At 44.0% G+C, this 21,744-nt stretch overlaps 1 protein-coding gene across 6 annotated transcripts in view; it reads left to right on the top strand.

Moving 5' to 3' along the window:
- The window catches only part of VAV2 (vav guanine nucleotide exchange factor 2), a 316,349-nt gene that overhangs the window by 215,260 nt on the left and 79,345 nt on the right, over window positions 1–21,744 (top strand). For all 6 annotated transcript variants that reach the window (XM_043499066.1, XM_043499068.1, XM_043499067.1 and 3 more), the window contains exon 4: window positions 11,730–11,798. In XM_043499066.1, coding sequence (XP_043355001.1) covers window positions 11,730–11,798 — 69 coding nt within the window. The remainder of the gene's footprint in view (window positions 1–11,729; window positions 11,799–21,744) is intronic.

The following is a 21,744-nucleotide window of genomic DNA, read 5'->3' as shown; positions in this document are numbered from 1 at the left end:
ATTTGGTGACAGGATTATTTCTGCATTTGTTTCTGAGTTGTTTAAGCTCCAGGAAAACACTGTATCACATGCACACAAGCTCTCTGACCCGGAAAATACCCTAAGTGTTTCATAAGATCAAGGACGTACTTTGCATTGCATGCCAAGAGTGCTCATTTTCCGCTGTAATCGTGTTTTGTTTTTTAAAAAAAGAACTTCATTCCAAATTCCATAACAAATTACACAGTATCTCTCCTCCTTTTGGAAGACTATAAATCAAATGCATCGGATCAGTCCTACTTGCGATTTGTTCTTTGTTCTCTGGAAATGACACACTGCTGAACACTGTGTTTTCTGTCTGTTAAGAAACTTACTCTGGGAGGTTTATTATCTTAATTCTGCAGGGGATTGTTCCAGAAACATTTGAAGTTGCTTGGAGTTTTGCCATTGACTTCAGTACAATTAGGATCAGGGTCTAGCTGCTCCCAAGGCTTAAGGGATGTTTGGGGAAGATCATGGCCAACGGGTGCTGTGTAGGGGAGATTGAATAGGAAACAAAGTATATTTTTATAATGTAAAATAAGAGAGATTGTTACTCCCTGGAAAGGGCAATGCACGTCTGTGCAATGCATGTCTGTGCAGGGGGCAGAGCTTTCTTGGAGACTAGTCTGAGACTGGGCAACAAACTCTCCCAGGGACTAAGAACCATCACAAATTTCACCACTTTCTGCTCCAAGTGCCAGGTGCACGTCTCTGACTGGCCTTCTTTGAGATAAACACAGAACAAGTGGACAGCTAATAAAAATGACCCATACCCTGCCAAAACAAAACACTCCAGTGTGCACACAATTCTTCCCTGGGGAGAAAGAAAGCAGAAACCACCCATAACAGATGTTATGGAAATCCATCAACCTCAACAAAAAACTCGCACAGATAGAGACAGACATCATCTTCCTCTCCAAGTGCAAACAGATGGACATCATAACAAATGGACTGAAGGTAAAAAATCCATTGCGATCGACATACTGCACTGACTATGGTGAGAGACTGTGCCACACACTCTCAAAGAAACTGAGGGAACCACCTGATGTACAGCATCCTGTACAGCAGACAGGAGAAAATCAAGAATGAGCTCTCAAAACTGGAGACTCTCATACAAAACCAACCTTCCACACAAACTTTCATGTGGCTGGACTTTACAAAAACGAGACAAACCATTTACCACACACATTTCACTTCTCTACAGAGGGAAAAGGACAGTAAACTATCTAAACTCCTACATGCCAGAAGGGGCTACAATAGTAGTACCCTCAACTCACCTAACAATATTGTTAATCTATCCAACCACACACTTCGCCTGGCGGAAGAGTCTATTCTATCTCGGGGACTCTCTTTCTGCCTCACCACCCCCATGAACATGATACTGTTCTGCGGTGATCTGGAAGCCTACTTTCGCCATCTCCGACTTAAGGAGTATTTTCAACACACCACTGAACAGTGCACTGACCCACAGGAACCCTCCTACCAACACTACAAGAAGAAGAATTCTGCGTGGGCTCCTCCTGACGGTCGAAATGACAGACTGGACTTCTACATAGAGTGCTTCCGCAGACGTGCACAGGCTGAAATTGTGAACAAACAGCATCACTTGCCCTATAACCTCTGCTGTACAGAACGCAACGCCATCCATAGCCTCAGAAACAACTCTGACATTATAATCAAAGGGGCTGACAAAGGAGGTGCTGTAGTCATAATGAACAGGTCAGATTATGAACAGGAGGCTGCCAGGCAACTCTCCAACACCACATTCTACAGGCCACTATCCTCTGAGCCCACTGAGGAGTACCAAAAGAAACTACACCATCTGCTCAAGAAACTCCCTGCTACAGCATAGGAACAAATCTACACGGACACATTCTCAGAGCCCCGACCAGGGGTATTCTATCTGCTACCCAAGATCCATAAACCTGGAAACCCTGGATGCCCCATCATCTCAGGCATTGGCACTCTTACAGCAGGATTATCTGGCTATTTGGACTCTCTCCTCAGACCCTACGCTACCAGCACTCCTAGCTATCTTTGAGACATCACCGACTTTCTGAGGAAACTACAATGCATTGGTGATCTTCCTGAAAACACCATCCTGGCCACCATGGATATAGAAGCTCTTTATACCAATATTCCACATGAGGATGAACTACAAGCTGTCAAGAACAGTATCCCTGATGAGGCCACGGCACAGCTGGTGGCTGAGCTTTGTAACTTTGTCCTCGCCCACATCCATTTCAGATTTGGGGACAACTTATACCTTCAAGTCAGTGGCACTGCTATGGGTACCCGCATGGCCCCACAGTATGCCAACATTTTTATGGCTGACTTAGAACAACGCTTCCTCAGCTCTCGTCCCCTAGTGCCCCTCCTTTTCTTGCACTACATTGATGACATCTTCGTCATATGGACCCACGGGAAGGAGGCCCTTGAAGAATTCCACCATGATTTCAACAATTTCCACTCCACCATCAACCTCAGCCTGGACTAGTCCACACAAGAGATCCACTTTCTGGACACTACAGTGCAAATAAGCGATAGTCCCATAAACCCCACCCTATACCGGAAACTTACTGACCGCTACACTTACCTGCATGCCTCCAGCTTCCATCCAAGATACATCACACGATCCATTGTCTACCGCCAAGCCCTAAGATACAACCAAATTTGGTCCAGTCCCTCAGACAGAGACAAATACCTACAAGATCATTATCCAGCATTCTTAAAACTACAATACCCACCTGGGGAAGTGAGGAAACAGATTGACAGAGCAAAACAGGTACCCAGAAATCACCTACTTCAGGACAGGCCCAACAAGGAAAATAACAGAACACCCCTGGCCATCACGTACAGTCCCCAGCTAAAACTTCTCCAGCACATTATCAACAATCTACAACCTATCCTGGAAAACAATCCCTCACTCTCCCAGACCTTGGGAGGCAGGCCAGTCCTCGCTTACAGACAGCCCCCCAACCTCAAGCAAATACCAACAACTATACACCACACCCCAGAAACACTAACCCAGGAACCAATCCCTATAACAAACTCCGTTGCCTACTCTGTCCCCATATCTACTCTAGCGACACCATCAGAGGACCCAACCACATCAGCCACACCCTCAGGGGCTCATTCACCTGCACATCTACTAATGTGATATATGCCATTATGTGCCTGGAATGCCTCTCTGCCATGTACATTGGCCAAACCAGACAATCCCTATGTAAAAGAATAAATGGACACAAATTGGACATCAGGAATGGTTACATGCAAAAGCCAGTAGGAGAACACTTCAATCTTCCTGGATATTCTATAACAGATTTGAAAGTAGCTATACTTGAACAAAAAAACTTCAGAAACAGACTTCAAAGAGAAACAACAGAACTAAAATTCATTTGCAAATTTAACATTAACTTGGACTTGAATAGGGACTGGGAGTGACTGGCTCATTACAAAAGCAGTTTTGCCTCTCCTGGAATTGACACCTCCTCATCTATTTATTGGGAGTGGACTACATCCACCCTGATCGAATTCGCCCTGTCAGCACTGGTTCTCCACTTTGTGAGGCAACTCCTTTCTCTTCATGTGTCAGTATATTTGTCTGCATCTGTAATTTTCAGTCCATGCATCTGAAGAAGTGGGGTTTTTACCCACAAAAGCTTATGCTCAAATAAATCTGTTAGTCTTTAAGGTGCCACCGGACTCCTTGTTGTTTTTGTGGATACAGACTAACTCGACTATCCCTTGATACATAACAGATGTTATTAGTGACATTGCTTAATGCACAACTGGAAGGCACTCAAATACTATGGTGAGGACGGTGGTTCTAGAACCTATATAGAATAGAATAGACACTGGAGTGGGAATCGGGACCTGATTTTTGTTCCCAGCTCTGCCACAACCTTGCTGTATGGCCTTGAGCATGCCATTTAATCTGTCTCTGCTTTTGTTTCCCCTTGCATAGAATGTGAATAACCATTCTTACCCCCCTTGTTTTGAGATCGATATTTATGTATCTTATTGTGCTAGCTCTGCATTGGAATCCTGCCGCTTTGGCTAGAAACTGACTTGGATCCCTATTTCTGGGCTGCTGTTTAGAGAAGTTTACTTCCCCCTGAAACCATTTGATGGTTATATGCAAGTGCCTAATAGGTTATGAGTTACCAGGCCTTAAAACGTCACCTCTATTGCTGACTTGCTTTTCTTGCTCATTTCATTTCTGATGTGATTTTAGGGGTTGACGTCTCAAAAAGCACTGGATTAAGGGGTTAAAGTGCGGTTTGTCTAAGATGCCTGAGAGAGTGTGGTGCAGAAGTCCCATTTCAAGCTGTTGAAGGGTATGCGGGGGGAGAGAGGCTTCTGAAAATTTCACCCTAAGAACCTGACTCTCCTCTCATGTACATGAGTTTAAATTGGGGCCAATTTCACTGAAGTCTGTGGAGTTACACAGGTGTAAAACTAATGAGAAAGTAGAATGAGGCTCTAATGCCCTGTGCTAACTGAGAGCTTCATTCCAAGCTGCCTTCATAAGAGATACAGCAAGAGAATTTTAATTTTAGGCCTAGCGATTGTTGAGATTGTGGCTGCTCAAATCATACTGGAACCTGAATATGTTTTGGAAGGAGTGTTGCAAAGCAAGACAGTGATCAGAATGATGCGACTGTACAATATATCTCCTGAGCCCCCAAGGCAAGAAACAAACAAGTTGTCAGTCTTTTTTGGAAAGCTGACATTCCCAGTACTGAACAGCATTCCCTTCTAGTGCCGATGGCTCGTAGTGAGAGCTCATCCGGGGCTCAATATCGCAAGTTGCCAATCCTGAAGCAGCCTCATTTTCTTTCTCTGAACCCATATTTTGACTGCCGATAACTGGATGCATTAGCTCTCTGCAAATATGGAGGAACCTTACTTGGGCTTTGCCCATTTTCGTATTAGGATTGGGCCTGGAATTTTCAAAAAGAGTGAGGCGTTCACTTCCCTTTGAGTTTCGGTGGGATTAGGGTTCTAACTCTCCCAGCTCCCTTTGAAGATCTTTCCAAGGTGTGCGTACATCTGATGTTGATTCTGAAGTTCGTCATAGTTGGAGATTTGAAGGGTTCGTTCCCCAGGGGAATTGTCAGCTTTTAGTGCCCTTTAAAGAAGGGGGGGGAAGGGAAGGTGAGCTAAATAATAAAATACAAACAGGCCCAAATCAATACACCAGCTCTGAACGCCTCTGAACTTTGTGGGAGTTCACATCTGGATCTGAATTTTAAGTTTCGGTCCCATGTCTGTATAAAAGCAACATTGATCCCAATATTTTAGATAACACACTGTAGCTCCATATGGACTAATGCCAAAAATAAGGGGCTACCTCAGTATATCTAAATACGAACGTTAACCAAAAACTACCCTGCAAACTGGGTATGTTTAGCCAAGAATGGTTAGGTTAAAAGTTCACCTAGTGTGGGGGGTTGTTTGTTTTTTTTTTTTTTTTGTAGGGTAGCTTTGACCCATGTATCATCATGGGACAAAAATGAGAGAGGGATGCTCTTTTCACAAAGACACAAAATCTGTCACGCCGGCTAGCTGAAGTGGAAAACTTCATTTCCTCGACACAGGACATGAGGTCTTCTGGAAGGGAACCTGATAAAAGGTCCCTAGAAGGTGATCTCATGGAAAGGAGGGAATACAAGAAAGTGCTATAAGAAATGAATGAACAGCACAGATGCATGTGCTTCACCTGGCTTCCCCCTTCAAAGCCTGGGGCACAGGTTGCCCTTCGTGTAGTGTTGCTATGGGTCAGCCTCCTTTTTAGCATGTTCATTAATGTGTGTTTGTCGTCTATGTTAAGTGCTTCAAAAAAATCTTGGTTAGAATTTGACCGTTTTATTTGTATTTTGCTTGTCTATCTGAGGTGCATTAGTGGCCTGCAGTATCTGAGTGCTTCATAACATGGCCTGGGACAGATGTAGAACAGAGATACAGAGAGATGAAAGTGCCCAAGATTACACAGGATGTCTGTGACAAGGCAAGGAATTGAACCTGGGTTGTCCCAAGTCCTAGGCTGTTGTCCTACCCACTGGGCCAGCCTTCCTCTCTGAGTTCCTCATGGGTTGAATTTTGACAAAATCTACCCCATTGATATTATGGTGCAGCTGACTTTATGTCAGGCTCAATCCTGCTCCCACGGAAGTAGAAGTAGGTATGTTAAAGGGAACTAGACTGTATTGGCTTGGTAAGCAGGGACTGAGATGAACTAATAGGTTGTTTTCACTCTCTAATGTCTATGACTCTGATTCTCAATCCAGGCCTGATAGCACAGTGGTGGGCTAATAGATAAACTAAAAAAAAAACCCCAAAACAAGCCAACACCCTGGATAGATAAACCATATGTGCTAGGAAATCATGTCACCACACACTGAATGTGCTGAAGGAAAATGCTGTGTAAAGTGTTAGCAAAAAAATTCTTCTTGTAATAATGGTTTCTTCTTAATGTCTCATGCGATGCAGAAATGTACTTTGTTCTCTGCAAAGTGAAGAGAACATTGGATATAAAATAGGGAGAAGTTTTAGATAATCAGCTTATTAATAATAATAATAATAATAATCAGTATCAAAGTACTGCCTAAAGACCCCAGTCGAGATCAGGGTCCCTTTGTGCTAGACACTGTGCAAACACATTCCTTGCCCCAGTGAACTTACAGTGCAGATAGACAAGGCAGACAAAGGCTGGGAGGAAGGAAGGACTGTTTGTCCTATTTTATAGATGGGGAAAATGCGGCGCAAAGAAAGTAAAGCCCTGTTTCCGCAATTGATCAGTGCAGGGGAATTGCTGCACCCCTGTGGAGCAACCCTGAAACCATGGAGTGAGGCTCTGTGTGGCTGCTGCAATCTACTTGTGTGCTGCAGGGCTGAAACCTTGGACTAGCTATAGGTTACACAGTCTATGACCGCGGTGAAAACAGAACCGGGGTCTTCCAAGTCCCAGCCATAACCACAAAGACCATCCTTTCTCTCCAGTTATTTTTGTAATCTCCTCCTTACTGTGTTTTCTTTTTGAGTTGCACTCTTTGTTTCTGTAGTTATCCTTGAAGCAATTGGGGCTGCAAAGAGAGAGGCTGTGAATCCCAGACCTGTCTTTTACTTTTGTGTTTTTCTCCCCAGTCAAGGTGAAACTCCTGGGACCACACGTGAAATTGCAATTTGTAAAAACCTCTCCCATATTTTTCTCTTTGACATTTCTTTACCGTAGCCACTGATTGAGCCTATAGCCTAGATTTTCAGTTGGAAACGTGTGACTTTATTATTCTTAATTACTGTTTTACCTTCTTGCTTCCTGCCGGGCCGAACAGTAGAGAAGGAAGGAAGCCGTTTAAGAGATTAAAAGCAAGTGACGGTTAAAAGAGGGAAAGCTGTGCACCATGTTTTCCGTGTTCTTTCTAAACCAGCACCATTTAAAACAAAAATGACTTTTCATGGTTCCTTTTATTTGTATTTATTATTTATTTCCAATCAAGCCACATCGTGTGCGCAGGGGGTTGTTCATACAGCACCAGCAGCGTGCTAGGAGCTTTCTAGAACATGCATGTGAACAAGGTCCGTGTCCAGAAGACCTTGCAATCGAAGTAACAACATTTACCACTGATGTAGCACATTCCATCTATGCAAAAAGAAAAGGAGTACTTGTGGCACCTTAGAGACGAACACATTTATTTATTTATTTATGCTCAAATAAATTTGTTCGTCTCTAAGGTGCCACAAGTACTCCTTTTCTTTTTGCGAATACAGACTAACACAGCTGCTACTCTGAAACATTCCACCTATGGATCTCAAAGCCCTTGATAAAAAAAGATAAATATTGAGGAGCCAGTTTCTTTTCCAATCTGCTTTATAGATGCACAACATGTAAAGTCCAAGCTTACCTACTGGGGTATTAACCATAATGTAAAATAAAGATCTGCTTAAACCTTCTCTTCAGGATGGGCTGTTGCGTGGGGTCCTCCCTCAGATCTGCTCAGCCCACACCTTAGGTCATTCCCCCCCAACTATAGATAATCTCACCTCCCTTATGTCCCAGTGGTGTAACACACAACCTTCCACACTGAGTCAATAGTAACCACTTAACCTTTACTGGTAGGATCCACACTTGCTGGATGGGTAACCTGCTTTGAGTAAACACTGCCAGCCTATTACAATATCATTATTCCCATTTTTCAGATGAGGAAACCAAGTCACAGAAATATTAAATGTCTTGCCCAGAGTGACGGTGACAGATCTGGGAACGGAGTCCAGGTATCCTGATTCTCTCAGTCTGGTGCTGCTGTATCCTGTGCTGGCTCCTGTTGCCAAGCAGTCTGTATTCAAATGAAAGTAGGAGGACAGGACGCAACGAGGCATTGTGGGATTGACTGATCGGTTTCCTTGATTTCTGTTTGTTTTTTATTAAGTTTGAAGAATTTCAGTCATCACGGATTTAAAGTTACGGTAAACATTGAATGGCATCAAACAAAGCTGCAGGTCTCTCGCGCCTTACCTGAGGTCCTCAATGCATTTAAACATTAATCCTCACACCATCCCAGCAAGGGAGTTAATTATGCTCATACATAAGTTTTTCCTCAACTAGGGTCAAATTCACCTTTATGCAGAAGGCCAGCACTAGAATTATTCACTGCTTCAGTCCCACTGAGAGCACGCATTGGACTTACCTGCTACATAGGTCTGGTGTTTGACCACTTCACAGGGTGCATTTCCACCCTATGTGTATTCATTTTGTGCTCAACCTATGGCATGGGCTCTCTTCCCACCCTTGAAATCACTGTAGTCCTGCTGCCCAGCGACCTACTTCCTTAACCTCCTCTGTTTTCGTTGTCTCAAGTAGAATCTGATGCCAGTTTCCATGATACCCTTAGCATTAGTAGCTGGCGACTTGTACAGAATTGATTTGTCTGAGGTTCACATGTCTTTTATATTAGTCACTTTTATATATTGACCCCTGGGTTGCAGCAGGAGACGAGAAACGCACACACTCAAATATGTGTTGATAAAATGAAAACCACAGACCCTTGGGATCGCCAGCCACAGGTGTTCAAAAAAACATAAATCAGCCCCTGAAAATCCATGAGATTTGTTAAAATAATCCACTACGGGTTCTTTTTCTTTGTCTTCTGGTTTCTGAGCCTTTAGGATGCACTTGCTTCATGTTTTCAGGCTTTTCTCTGCAACCATGAGAGCTAGAAACAACAATCGCAAATTTCACACAACTTGTGATAAAATCATGACGGTTGGCAACACTGGACTGTGCTCCCTAATGTTGCTTCTTTGTGACTAGACCTGGTAGAAGTTGCTGTCTTGAACTATGTTCTTAAGTTCCTTGTTTGCATCATGAATGCAAACTCACAGAACATGATCCCATTTACCCAGTTTGAGCCAATTTCTACAGCTCAGTGGGTAGTGGTGCTCCTTTCCCTTTTTGGGTCAGTGCCTTGATGCTGTGTTATTTTGAACCATTCTAACTGCAGATTTGAGCCCTGTTAAGAAACACTTACTCAGTCTGATGCGATTGCCAGGGGAGGAGAGAAGTAAGGCAGGTTAGTGCTAGTGAACTGATCCAAGAATAGCAAAATCTGGGGCTCGCTGGGCCACGTATTAAATCTTTCATGTGACTCAATCTAGTTTGAAACTGGAGAAGGAGGAAATTAAACTTGGGTGTGGTTAAAAGTTCGCCTGTATCCAATTTTGCTCACCCACAACATAAACCTCAAATGCAGTATCACAGTTAGCTGGACGGTGCTATGGGGATTCCACTACCACTTGTACTCTCAGTTCATGGATCCTTTCCGTGCGTCTTATGCCCCGCTCCCCCCCGCCCTCTCTCTCTCTAATTTCTATTAACAGCAGTGCCACAAATAAATGACGAGGGGGAAACTGATCAGCTTTGATATCCCTCTGCCTTTATTTAGTTTCATCCAGCCAGCTAGAAGCTCTGAGCAAAGGTCATTGTGTTCGCAATCCGGGGAATCACAGCTTGGCCATCTGCAGTGAAGTGCAAGCTTGACTATGGAAGATGGGCTAGGCCCTCTACAGGGACTGCTTAATAACTAGAGGCATCCATTCCTACCAGCACATTAGCCCGCTGAGGCCTATGCCAGCAATAATATATTGGGTTTAATTAAAGCAGTATTTTTTCATCTCCTCCATATATTATTTGCTTATTGCTTCAGGATGAGCCAAGGAATTTATTTCTTTGCTCTTTTAAACTACCCCTTTTTTCTTTTGGTGTTCATTTCCCCCACCTCCAGGGCTTTTAACTGCTTAAAGCAATTGGACTGTTGTTAGTTTTAAGTAAATAAGACCATTTTTCACAAGCGTTGTACTTGAAGGACATGTTTGTTCATTGCAGATGGAAGCCATTATGGTTGGACCAATTCCGTGCAATAACTCTAACATGATGGGGCACCCAGATACTGGATTTGATTCCAGTGGCGTTGGAACAGTTTGTAGAGTGGGGGTGTTGAGATCCATTGAACAAAACCGTAAACCCTGTATATGATGGAAACTGTTTCAAGCCAGGGGGTGCGGCAGCACCTCTAGTTTCACCACCCCTGCTTGATTCTTCAGTTCCCTGCACCTTGTGCTAAAGTCAGTCAACTGTGCTAAGCGAGGCCACAGTGGGTGGGTGTAAAATTGTGTTTGCAGAAAGAAAGGTGCATTTGTGCAGCACCTAGCACAGTGACTTTTGGCTCAAGGCTGAGGCTCCTGGGTGCTACTTCAATACGAAATAACAAATAGTTATAATAAAAATGCTCTCAGTGGGAATGGAGAGTTGTGATTTGTTAGCCTTTAACGCTCAGTTGCCGTCAGGTATAAATGCTGGCATGAGATGGAAGGTCATAGAGGATTAAGCCTAGTGTCTGGGGTGGTGCTTCCCTTTAAAGTACAGCAAGCACCCTGCCAAATCCCCTGCCCCACAAATAAAACCTAGTTTTGTTGGAGCCTAGGCGTCAACTTGACCAGCTCAGTACACATTAATCTCAGCTGCCTTGTCTGCACTAGGGTTTTAGAGAGCAGTAGTTAGCGTGAGCTAGCTACCGTGTTCTAGCCACATACCTTTAAATCTTAGTCCAAGATAACCAAGACCCAGAGGGCTCACAAAGCCTTTCCCTGTGATCACAGATGTATGTATTGCCGTAGGCACCATGGGGCTCATATTCAACAGGAAATTTGGATGTATTAGAGCAAAACCCCAGAGTCGTGTAAACGAATACAATGTCAAATATGACTCTGCACCCTTGGAGGCAGGGACAAGTCATGTCTGACATTGTGTCATGGATGAACCCTGTTGGAGCCCTACGGTTAATTATGGCCAGTGGCCACAATGTGAACTACGTCTTGTCCATGTCTCCATTGACTGCAGCATCCTGATTAATGCTGCGATAGTTAACAGGTCTCCTTGACGTTGTGCTTTAGCATGACATAAATTCCGGCTGCAGCCACAACCCTGAGCCCAAGCTGAAAACTGAGAAGAGGTCTTATCAGAAGCTGATGCCTAGGGGGCTGGCTATGTGTAATACAAATAAGTGTAATACTGATGGATGTTTTTGCTCCAAAGCAACCCCTCATTTACACAATGTGCTGATCTGAATTCTCACGGGTTGCAGCAAATGATGATTGTATGCACAAGAGGTCAGCATTACCAATAATGTACTTTCTCTCCTCTCTTCCAGACCCTTCCCTTCAGAGGAGACCACAGAGAATGACGATGACGTCTATCGGAGCTTGGAGGAACTGGCTGAGTAAGTGGCCGTGCAAAAAACAAACAAACAAAAAGTCGCAATTCAGTTTCAGCAAGGAATGATAAAATAGGACAGCTGGGATCTGAGTGTGGGCCTGCCTCTTTGATGTTCTTGCCAAGAAATTTTTGTGCTGCTACAATTGTCTGGCTTTTTTCCCCCATGTAGAGCTCTGGGAGACATCAATTCTAACAGAGCTCAATGGGGGGTGATTGGACGCTAAGACTACGAAGATTCCTTCATAACTCTAAATCCCATTTTAAATACACAGGAGCTGTATGTGATTCCCCTGATTGTCTGAGTCAGGAGTAGCTCAGAGAAAGGAGTACCTCCTCTTTAACAGTCTCCTCTCAGCAGCAGGTAGTTAGGGGATTACAGATCAGTAGATAATCCACACAAGAAGGTCTTGTGCAAAGCATAATTCTGGAAACTCCACATCACGTGCCCTATTGCGCTGTTTAATCCAAATGATGCACTCAGCACTGTACAGTTCACAAAAATACACTGTCCCTGACCTGAAGAGCATACAGTCCAGAAAGTCAGATACTTGGGAAATGGTCATACTGGGAAAAACAAGAGATGGAGAAAACATAATGGGGAACGGGAGAGAAGGGTCAGTGAGTCTTTCTACTAGAGACCCTGAACAAGATCCTGACTGTATGTATACTGTCTAAATAGACAAGGCAGGGAGAAAGGAAGTATTAATGTCCCAATTTACAGATGGGGGAACTGAGGCACAGAGAGACGGAGGGGGTTGCTGGCAGCCAGACAGGAATGCTGTGGAAAAGGCCGGATTTGAACGCTGGTCTCCCGAGTCCCAGGCTAGTGTCTGCAGTGACTGGTGTGTGGGATTTCTGGCTTTGGCGCTCCCTGATCGGTGATTTTCACTCTCGGTGATGGAAGATAAGGGACACTCGTCTTTTTGTTCTCACCAGAGTAAAACTGGAATCTGTTTGCTGCTCTTATAGTTCCACAATAATGTGTTCATCTAAATTGGGATTTTCACAGGAACCGATGAGTACTGGTATATGACAGTTGGGTGTCTAATTCCCTTAGGCTACAATGAAAATGTCAGCCAGTCTTTTTAGGGCTTCAAACACATGATTAATTGGATTTATTTCTGATCATATGGTGTGTTGTGGGAATGCCTTTGGGTATCCGTTTCTATCTTTATCTCCAGCATCTGTCTCGGCTGTTGTGTCAATAATGAAGATTTTTAACAACCTTGAGCCAAATCATAGAGAGTGAAATCCTGGCCCCATTGAAGTTGATGGCAAAATTCCCATTGACTTCAGTGGGGCCCAGATTTCAATAATGTACAATCCGTTTCATATGGGGAGAAAATTTTCAAGGGTGGATATATGGCTTTATACAGTTAAATATTATTGTTCAACAACATAAATAATAAAGCTTAATTCAATGAGTTCCTTATGGCTTCAGTTATTACAAAAGTAAATCATAAATTGATACATGGAATGGTGTATATCTGAGTCCCTAACTTGTGATTTGGTCCTAGCAGGGTAATTGAATACATTTTAACATATATAGGGCTCCTTTCAAAAATAATACTTTCCCCCTCCAAATGGTCTTAAAATCATTTTAATATTGGGTTTTAAAATTTCTGATTCTGACCCATATGCATGTTTTAAATTGGGGAATACGTTTGTGTATGAATTCCTGGTGTTTGCTAAACTGATTAGGGCTATTGGAGTTGGCTCTGATTCAAGCAGTGTGGGCAAGCAATATTTTCCTTAAAATAAATGTTTTCAGTCTGTGCTCCATACAAGGAGCAGATTATACTGTAAAAAGAAGGATTCACACCTATAATTACTTTGCTGCTGATCTCTGCAGCTTCTAGGATATGACTGTTCCTTTCTATCTGTATATGTTCTTCTATAACCCCCAATACCATGTTACCTGAGTAATTATTAACGGGTTTTATCCTCACAACACCCTGTGAGATTGGAAAAGTTTGCCCTTGATCTCTCTGAGCCTCAGTTCCCACTGGGTAAAATGGAACTAATATACTTCCAAAATTCCTAATTGACTTAATAGCCTAACTCATTAGGAAACTAACACCCATTGTCTTTCAGTGAAAATAAGGCTCCTCTCCTTGCTGTCCCAGCTTCGCTGCATCTTTTAACCCCACATTTCTCTCCTTCTCTTGAGATTCAGGCTACAAAGTTTGTGGGGGTTCAGTTCAATAAACCAAAACAAACATTTTAATTTCTGGAATGTCAAAATGTTTTGTAATATTGTAAATATTGAAATGAAGCATTTTGATCTTTCCAAATAATTTTTTTTCAGAACTTCTGTTTGGTGAAACTTTGAAATTTCAATTTTTCATCTTCTAGCTTAAGTGATAATGAGCTTCTGGAGCAAGAGGATCTGAGTTCCAGCCATGTTTTCTATACAAAACTCCCAAGAAGCCAGGGCATGCAGCACGCTGACAACTGTGAAATCCTCAATGGCCATAGAATTGTTACATTATTATTATTGTAATTACTGTAAGAGCAACAACAACAATCTGTGGCAAAAGAAAAATCCCTTACTGATATATAAATCAATAGCTGTGCTCAGTGTGGTTACATGTATCATACAAACAAGCTGTTTCTTTCAATGCAAGTCAAATTTGCCACAGGGAAACTTGTGCGTGTAAAGAACATTCATGCCTTGATGCACACATTGTGCTTTCAGATTTGAGGTTCCGAGGAGTAGTAGTAGTATTCTGAACACAGAATTGCCTGCCGGGGGAGTAGGGGCAACCCATTCAGAAGATTGAGAGATAATTATTTGCAACAACAGTTCATAAAAATTGGACTGATCATTGAAAGGGAGGTTAAGAAAAAACAAATCTTTCAAGGGAGCTGAAGGTTGCTGAGTTCCCTGCCTCTGACCCCCTGTGTTTTCTTTTCAGTTAGCCAGATGGCTGACTGGAGAAAGCCAGCGTAGGGGGGCAGATGGCAAGGCTCTGTGAGTTTGTCGTGCAAGCGCAGTGCTGAGAGTAGGGGATCGGGGGAGGAGAGGAGTCAATTTCCTCTCCTGTGCAGTTTCTCTTGGAGTCCTGTGATATCAAATGTTTCAGCCTGCCACAGAGAGGCCTGATCACAGAGAGTTTATGGGGAAGAGGCCACTGAAAATGATAGAGGCTGAGCTCTTATCCAGAATTGAAGCGGATGCTGGTGATAACACAATAGTCAGTTTCACCGGCACCTGCTGATAAAAATCAAAGCATTGTTTGTCCTAAAGGCCCTCTAGTGAGTCTGCTAGTCCCCGCACTGCCCTTCCCTTTTATCACGGCTGACTTGATTTGATCATTCTGAAATCACCTCTGATAGATGGCTGTCCAGTCTAGCACTGAATGCATCTACAGATGGCTATATCCCAGCCTCCCTTGATGGCTTGTTTCATTGCCCTCACCTTACTTATAGCTCTAAAGTTTTACTAACAATTAACCTAAATTTTCTCTCCTGACTCTTAAACCCATTTTGCTTATTTTGTCGCATTAGATTTATGAAACCAGTTGATCCCTGTCCTCTTTACAGCTTTGAAAAGCTTCTGTAGGGTATATGTGATCTACTGTGTCCAGTATCGTTATGGCACAGTGCTTTTATGCTCATAAGAATCCAGCAGTCCCATTTTGGCTTTATTGGACTGCACACTGTGTGCCATTGTTCTGGTTCATTTCATATCATCTGACGGCAGAACTTGTCAATCTCCATGATGAACTGGAGTCCATAAAAAAAAAAAAAAAGTGTTTCTTTGATCCCTTCTGAAACGTGGAATGTCCCAGTACTTAGGAGATTCTGTCCATTGGATTGTTTTGGGTTTCCTCCTAAACAGCTGTAAAGTACATATGGGAAAACTTAGGACAATGTGTTTTGAGCAAGAGCTGTGGGGGTGGGGGAAGAACAGGGTTGTTACAGGAAAACCTTGTAAAGGGAGATACATTGGGTTGTGGTTAAGGTATTGGAATGGGTATCCAGGAATGTGGGTTCAGTTGACATTTCCTGTGTGACAGGACAAGCTGCTTAACCTCTTAAAGCCTCACTTCCCTGTCTGGAAAAGAGGAAGGATTGTTATTCCCTTTTCCCACCCTTTTCTATCCCGTTCATTTAAACTTCCCATTCTTTGGGGGCAGGGACGTACTCTTATATGTACACACAGTGCCTAGAGTCATGGGGCTCCTCTCTGAGATGGGGCTTTATGTATTGTTGTCCCTACAGAATCATAGCTGCATTGTCTAGGGGAATGTGGAGAACATTAGATTTGGTGAAGCGAGTATATGCCTATCCTGTCCTTTTAAAATACCTCACTTCAGGTGAGTGCATATTCCATGAACATGCCAGGAATGTAGTTGTGGGGTGGTCCTGATGTTATTGCACCGATGTAGAGTGCACTGTAGCTTTAACGGTGAATGTGCTTTCAAGGGTAGAATTTGAATCCAAGCCTGCAGAGGAGACCTCAGTCTTAACAGAGCTCAAATGCTCTGCCGTCCTGACACAGAAACATGTATCCCTTAGAAACACTTGTGTTTGAGAGGGTTGGGTTTATGTTATTGGTACTAGCGGTACAGGAGTGTCTCATGGTGCCTACCAAGATCAATAGCCCCATTGAGCTAGACAGGGTATAACAGCCCCTACCCCAAGAGCTTACAGTCTTCAAGGGTCCATCTACCTTGGACTTGGTAGGTGGAATTGCCATCTGGAGGAGACATACCCATGCTAGCTCTCATCAAGCTAGAGTGCTAAAAATAGCATAGCTGGGCAGTGCAAGCATGGGACTAGCTAGCTCACTCTGAGTATGATCTCGTCCGAGACCCTAGGCATGTACTTGGGGTGCCTAGACATTGCCACTGATCACATCACTGTGGCTATGCTGCTATTTTTAAGATGCTAGCTCAATCAGACAGAATGGGAGGCAGACACAGTGGGAGGGAAAACAAGCACCAAGAGACAAAGTTACTTGCCCATGGTCACCAAGCAGGTCAGCGGCAAAGCCAGGAATAGAATGCAGGTCTCCTGAGCCATGATCCTGTGCCCGGTAGTGCCTCAGTGAGTGATGAAAGGTGCCGATATTGCTTCCTCTTACGTGACAGTGTTAGATGATTTGCAATGTGTCTCCTGTGAAAAGGAGTTGGGTTTTAATTAAACTTTTCAAAGATGCCTGTCATTGGGCTGCTCTTTTCCCCCTTTGGATTTGACCATGTGTGAATTGACTAAGTATACTTCAAACGTCCCTCATGTGTCCTGATTTCTGTCCTAAAGTCATGTGTGTTCCTCCTTTGTTGAATAAATGTGACACTTGTCTTTGATTCATAGCTTAGTAGGCAAAGATGCAAGCTTGTATTGTCCTAAGGAAGCACAGTTTAACTCCCAGTTTCAGGGCCGGGGAGTGATAATCCAGCCTACCCACTACTGAGATTGTAAGGTCCTTGGGGAGTGACTGACTGTCTTTGTGTTCTGCATTTGTACAGTGCCTAGCACAGTGGGGTTCTGGCCTATAACTAGGACTTCTAGACATGGTGATAATACAAATAATAATAGTAATATACTATTTGGCACTGGCACCTGGGCTGAGGCTTTGCTAACATGAAAGTTAGTTTCCCAGTAGTGGAATTGTTGATACAATACAAAACCACCTCCTTCCCTCCCTTTTCACATCTGTGTGTATTTGATGCATGTCTTTTGTCTCTCTCCAATCTGTCTGAGGAGGAATTGCCTGCAGGATTTTCATTACTAAGTGCTACAGGACATGTTGCTACCCGTGGAACCATGAGATCAGCAGAGAGCTAACTTTGGTTGCCTGACTAAAGCCTTGTCCACAGTCGAGGCATGTTTGGACCCATAATTCCCCACTCATGCAGCTCTGCTGGGATCTGCCTTTGCCAATAGGCCTTCTTATCCTGAAGAGTCTCTTTCAAAGGTTGTTGATTTTTCCTTGCTGCTGTCGCCAGAGCTTCTTGGTTACATCTCCCAAGATAATGGAGTGATCAGCAGATTTTTTAAAAATGCATTTAAAAAGAAACCCCAAGGTGAGCTGATAAACTAGCAGCCTTCTTCTTGCCCATTCATCTGTTTGAATTAGAAAAACCACACACCCATCAGTCTGAAATTAATTGCCTGGGTTTTCCAAGGCTTAATAGACACAGAAATTATAAACATATCCTTTCTTCTCCATCATCACCCACTTGTGTGTGTCCCTCAGAGTGCATTTTATTGTTGCCATTTGGGTTGCTTTGAGACTCTCAGATTCCACGTTTGACGGGGAGTGGTAAAAGATGCTGAATAGAACAATTAGAAAATATAGCTGTTGCTACCTCCAGACTTGGGCCTAACTTCAAATGATTTCTGGTTAATTAAAACTTCATGAGATCTGGTCAAGACTCCACACACCTTTTAACCCCCTCCTCCTAAAAACTAAGCATGCCAGCTGTGTTGTTAACATATAGGATTCCTTGTCCCTATTTGCTAGAGAGAGACCATGAAGGAGATAGTATTCAGATGAAATCTCTATTAATAGCAAAAAATAAAATAAAATAAAATGCAGAGAGTGAGTGAGAAAATGCAGGATTACTGGGGCTGGCTAGAACCAGCCAGATGCTGGGCAGCTTTCTCAGGCACTTCCACAAATCTATTTTGAACTAGTAACTAGAGATGGGCTTATGCTATGAAATTCTCCTAGGGATTTTGAAGACACCAGAGCTCTAGGTGTTGGATTCTGGGGTTTTGGTTGAGGCCTGTCTTTGCTTTGAAACTCTTTTGTCCTTCATGTTAGTTCTGGACCTTTCATCAGCAGAGAGCGGACGTGGTGTAGGGAGGTGCAAACACTGCTGTGGTTTTGAAGTGATCTAGTCTCCACCAGGAGCAAGGCTAAGGGTATGTCTACACTACCCATGTTACAGCACGGCCGCAGCAGCGCTGTGATGTGGGCACTATAGACATGCTTTATCGCCGGAGAAGAGCTCTGTACGTAAAAAAATAAATGGACACAAATCAGATGTCAAGAATTATAACATTCAAAAACCAGTCGGAGAACACTTCAATCTCTCTGGTCACTCAATTACAGACCTAAGAGTGGCTATTCTTCAACAAAAAAAAACTTCAAAAACTGACTCTGAGAGACTGCTGAATTGGAATTAATTTGCAAACTGGATACAATTAACTTAGGCTTGAATAGAGACTGGGAGTGGATGGGTCATTACACAAAGTAAAACTATTTCCCCATGTTATTTCCCCCACCCCCCACTGTTCCTCAGATGTTCTTGTCAACTTCTGGAAATGGCCCACCTTGATTATCACTACAAGGAGGTTTTTTTCCTCCCCCCCACCCGCCCCGCTGGTAATAGCTCATCTTAAGTAATCACTCTCCTTACAGTGAGTATAACAACACCTATTGTTTCATGTTCTCTGTGTATATAAATCATCTCCCCACTGTATTTTCCACTGAATGCATCTGATGAAGTAAGCTGTAGCTCACGAAAGCTTATTCTCAAATAAATTTGTTAGTCTCTTAGGTGCCACAAGTACTCCTTTTCCACTTCATAGTGGCTGCGTGGCCAGATTCCAAATAAATCAGACAAACCAGCCGCCGCTCTGCCAGTAGTTACTGCCGTATGTTCATGTACCGGCATAATATGGTTTTGCTCTTGTTCACTGTAAACACAGTGCTTAATTTTTGTCTATTTTTAAAATTCAAGATTATTATGAATATTACAGCAGCGCCTAGAGGCAGCAATTGAAATTGAGGGCCCCATTGTGCTAGTGACTGAAAACACAGAGCGAGAGAGAGAGTCTCTGCCCCCAAAGAACTTACAATCTAAACAGACACCGCTGGGAACAGAGGCACAGAGGTGAAGTGACTTGCCCAAAGTCACAGATAACGTAGGTATTCTTGGTGCCCTCAGTGCACTTCTCTGATCAGATGGGCCTAAGATCTGACACCTGTATATTGAAGTTCAGCTGCACAACCAAATTCTGTGTTTAGTCTCTCCCTGTAAATGAGCCTGATTGCTGAGCTCGGACACCCCTCAAATTGGGGGAAGTGTGAATCTGGATCTGAACTTTGCAACTCAGACTCTCCTATAAATCAATAAAAATAGCTACAGGCAGTTAAGCTGCGGCCCTTTAAGGACACAGACATTGAAAATGCCTCTCCCTTAATTAAAAAGCTTCAAGGGACATTGTCAAAGTTGCTGGAACCTAAAAATCATACCTTGGAGGGAGAGCCACTGTGCCCCAGTACAAGTGCTATGGGTTTGGTGGCAGAGTGCATTGACTCACTAACCCTGCATTTACGTGGCCAAACTTCCTGATCCTCTGAGCCGCATACAATAATCTTCATAAATTTGAGAGGCGCGGGACACTCACAACTGTGCCCCACAGGGTGGTGCTTGCTGAGGCTCGAGGCTTCATCTCTGTGGGGCGGGGGCGTGGGGCACACCTGGCTGAAGCCCTAAGCTGTGGCATCCCCTCCACCCCCCACAAGGCTAAAGCCCTGAGGACCCCCCGCTGGGCAGAAGTCCCTAGCCCCTCGGGTGCCCCAGCCCTGGAGCATCCACGGAGTCGGCTTCTGTGGGGGAGGGATCATGGGGGAGGCTCCAGAAGTCACATTTGAACTGTGAAAGAGCCGCGGTGTGGCCACATTGGGTGTGTGTGTTCACTGAGACCAATCTGAGGTGAGTTTGTTGCTTTAAATCTAATTCCTGCGGGGCACTTGTTTCATGCCAGCCTCTGCTTATGTGAGGCTAGAGCTTGGAATAGCAGGGCATTAGGGGGAAACTGGCACTCTGCTTGGCTTGTTATCACTAATTATGGTTTTCTGAGTGGTCCCTTTGTTTTGGGTCCATTACAAGGTGCAGAGGAAGGCATGGTCCCTGAGACACTGAGTTTGCAATTGGGGTGCCCATTATTCATATGAGAATCTCACTGAAGTCAACGGAACTGTATGTGTGAATAAGGGTGACAGCCGGACGGATCATTCCGTTCTGATTCCTTAGATCAGTGGGCCAGGTGATGGTCAGAGCCCCAAACAATGCAAAGATCTGAAGGAAGGAAAGGCGCAAAAGGAGTGGGGAGAGCGTAAGGGGTAGCACGGACAAAGGTATGAAAAGGAGAGTGGAGGACGGATATGAAAGGAACTTGAGGGAGTTGGATTGGGGGTCCGTGCTTTGTGTCTCTTCTCATATCCTCTTCAATAAAATTCTTTTTTGGAGCTTTACGGCTGGGATTTTGCAAGGAGCCTAAGGAAGTTAGCTGCCCAGCTCCCACTGAATTTCAATAGGATTTGGGTGCCAACCTCCCAGCCCAAGTTAGTCACGCTTCTGACCGACTCGATCACCCCGGTGCATTCGTTCTTCCTAAGGCTTGTGCCATGCAGGCATTGACAGTGTGCGAATGGCGCTTCCCTGCTGCACCTGTCTCCTCTCTCCCTTTGGCCATTGAGTGGAAATGTATGAGGAGCCGGCTCCCTGATGCCACGGGAAGAGCAGACGGGGGAGAGGAATCGCTTTTGGGCACGCATTCCGCAACTCGTGTCCACAATCCAAAACGCAGCAGTTGCTGCACACCCGGTGGTTTGGCCTTCCCCAGCCTTGACAAGTGGGGACCATTGGAAAGTTAGTCTGATGCTGGAAGAACTCAGCACTTCACAGGATCGTGGAACTCTGTGATTTTCTTAGGGACCGCTCAAATTAAGGAAGGAAAGGGGGGTGATTAAGTGGAAGCATACATGCTCCAGTCAGCCCACAGCTACCTACAGCCTCACAGTGGAGGGGCTCATTGGGTTCTCTGCTTTTAGGGACATTGCAATTTGCTTTGCATGGCTCCTCTCCCTCAACCCCACCTAACTTCTCCATCCACCCCTCTGCCAATTGACAATGACGTATGATGTACCCTGGGCAGAATGTCCGTTTTGGTTTCCTAGTAACAATTTTAATGATCGTTTTACA

The sequence above is a fragment of the Dermochelys coriacea genome, chromosome 16 (assembly GCF_009764565.3).
Source record: "Dermochelys coriacea isolate rDerCor1 chromosome 16, rDerCor1.pri.v4, whole genome shotgun sequence".
NCBI classification, from domain to species: domain Eukaryota; kingdom Metazoa; phylum Chordata; order Testudines; family Dermochelyidae; genus Dermochelys; species Dermochelys coriacea.
Note: the sequence above shows the minus strand (reverse complement) of the source record. Positions and strands in the feature narration are given on the sequence as shown.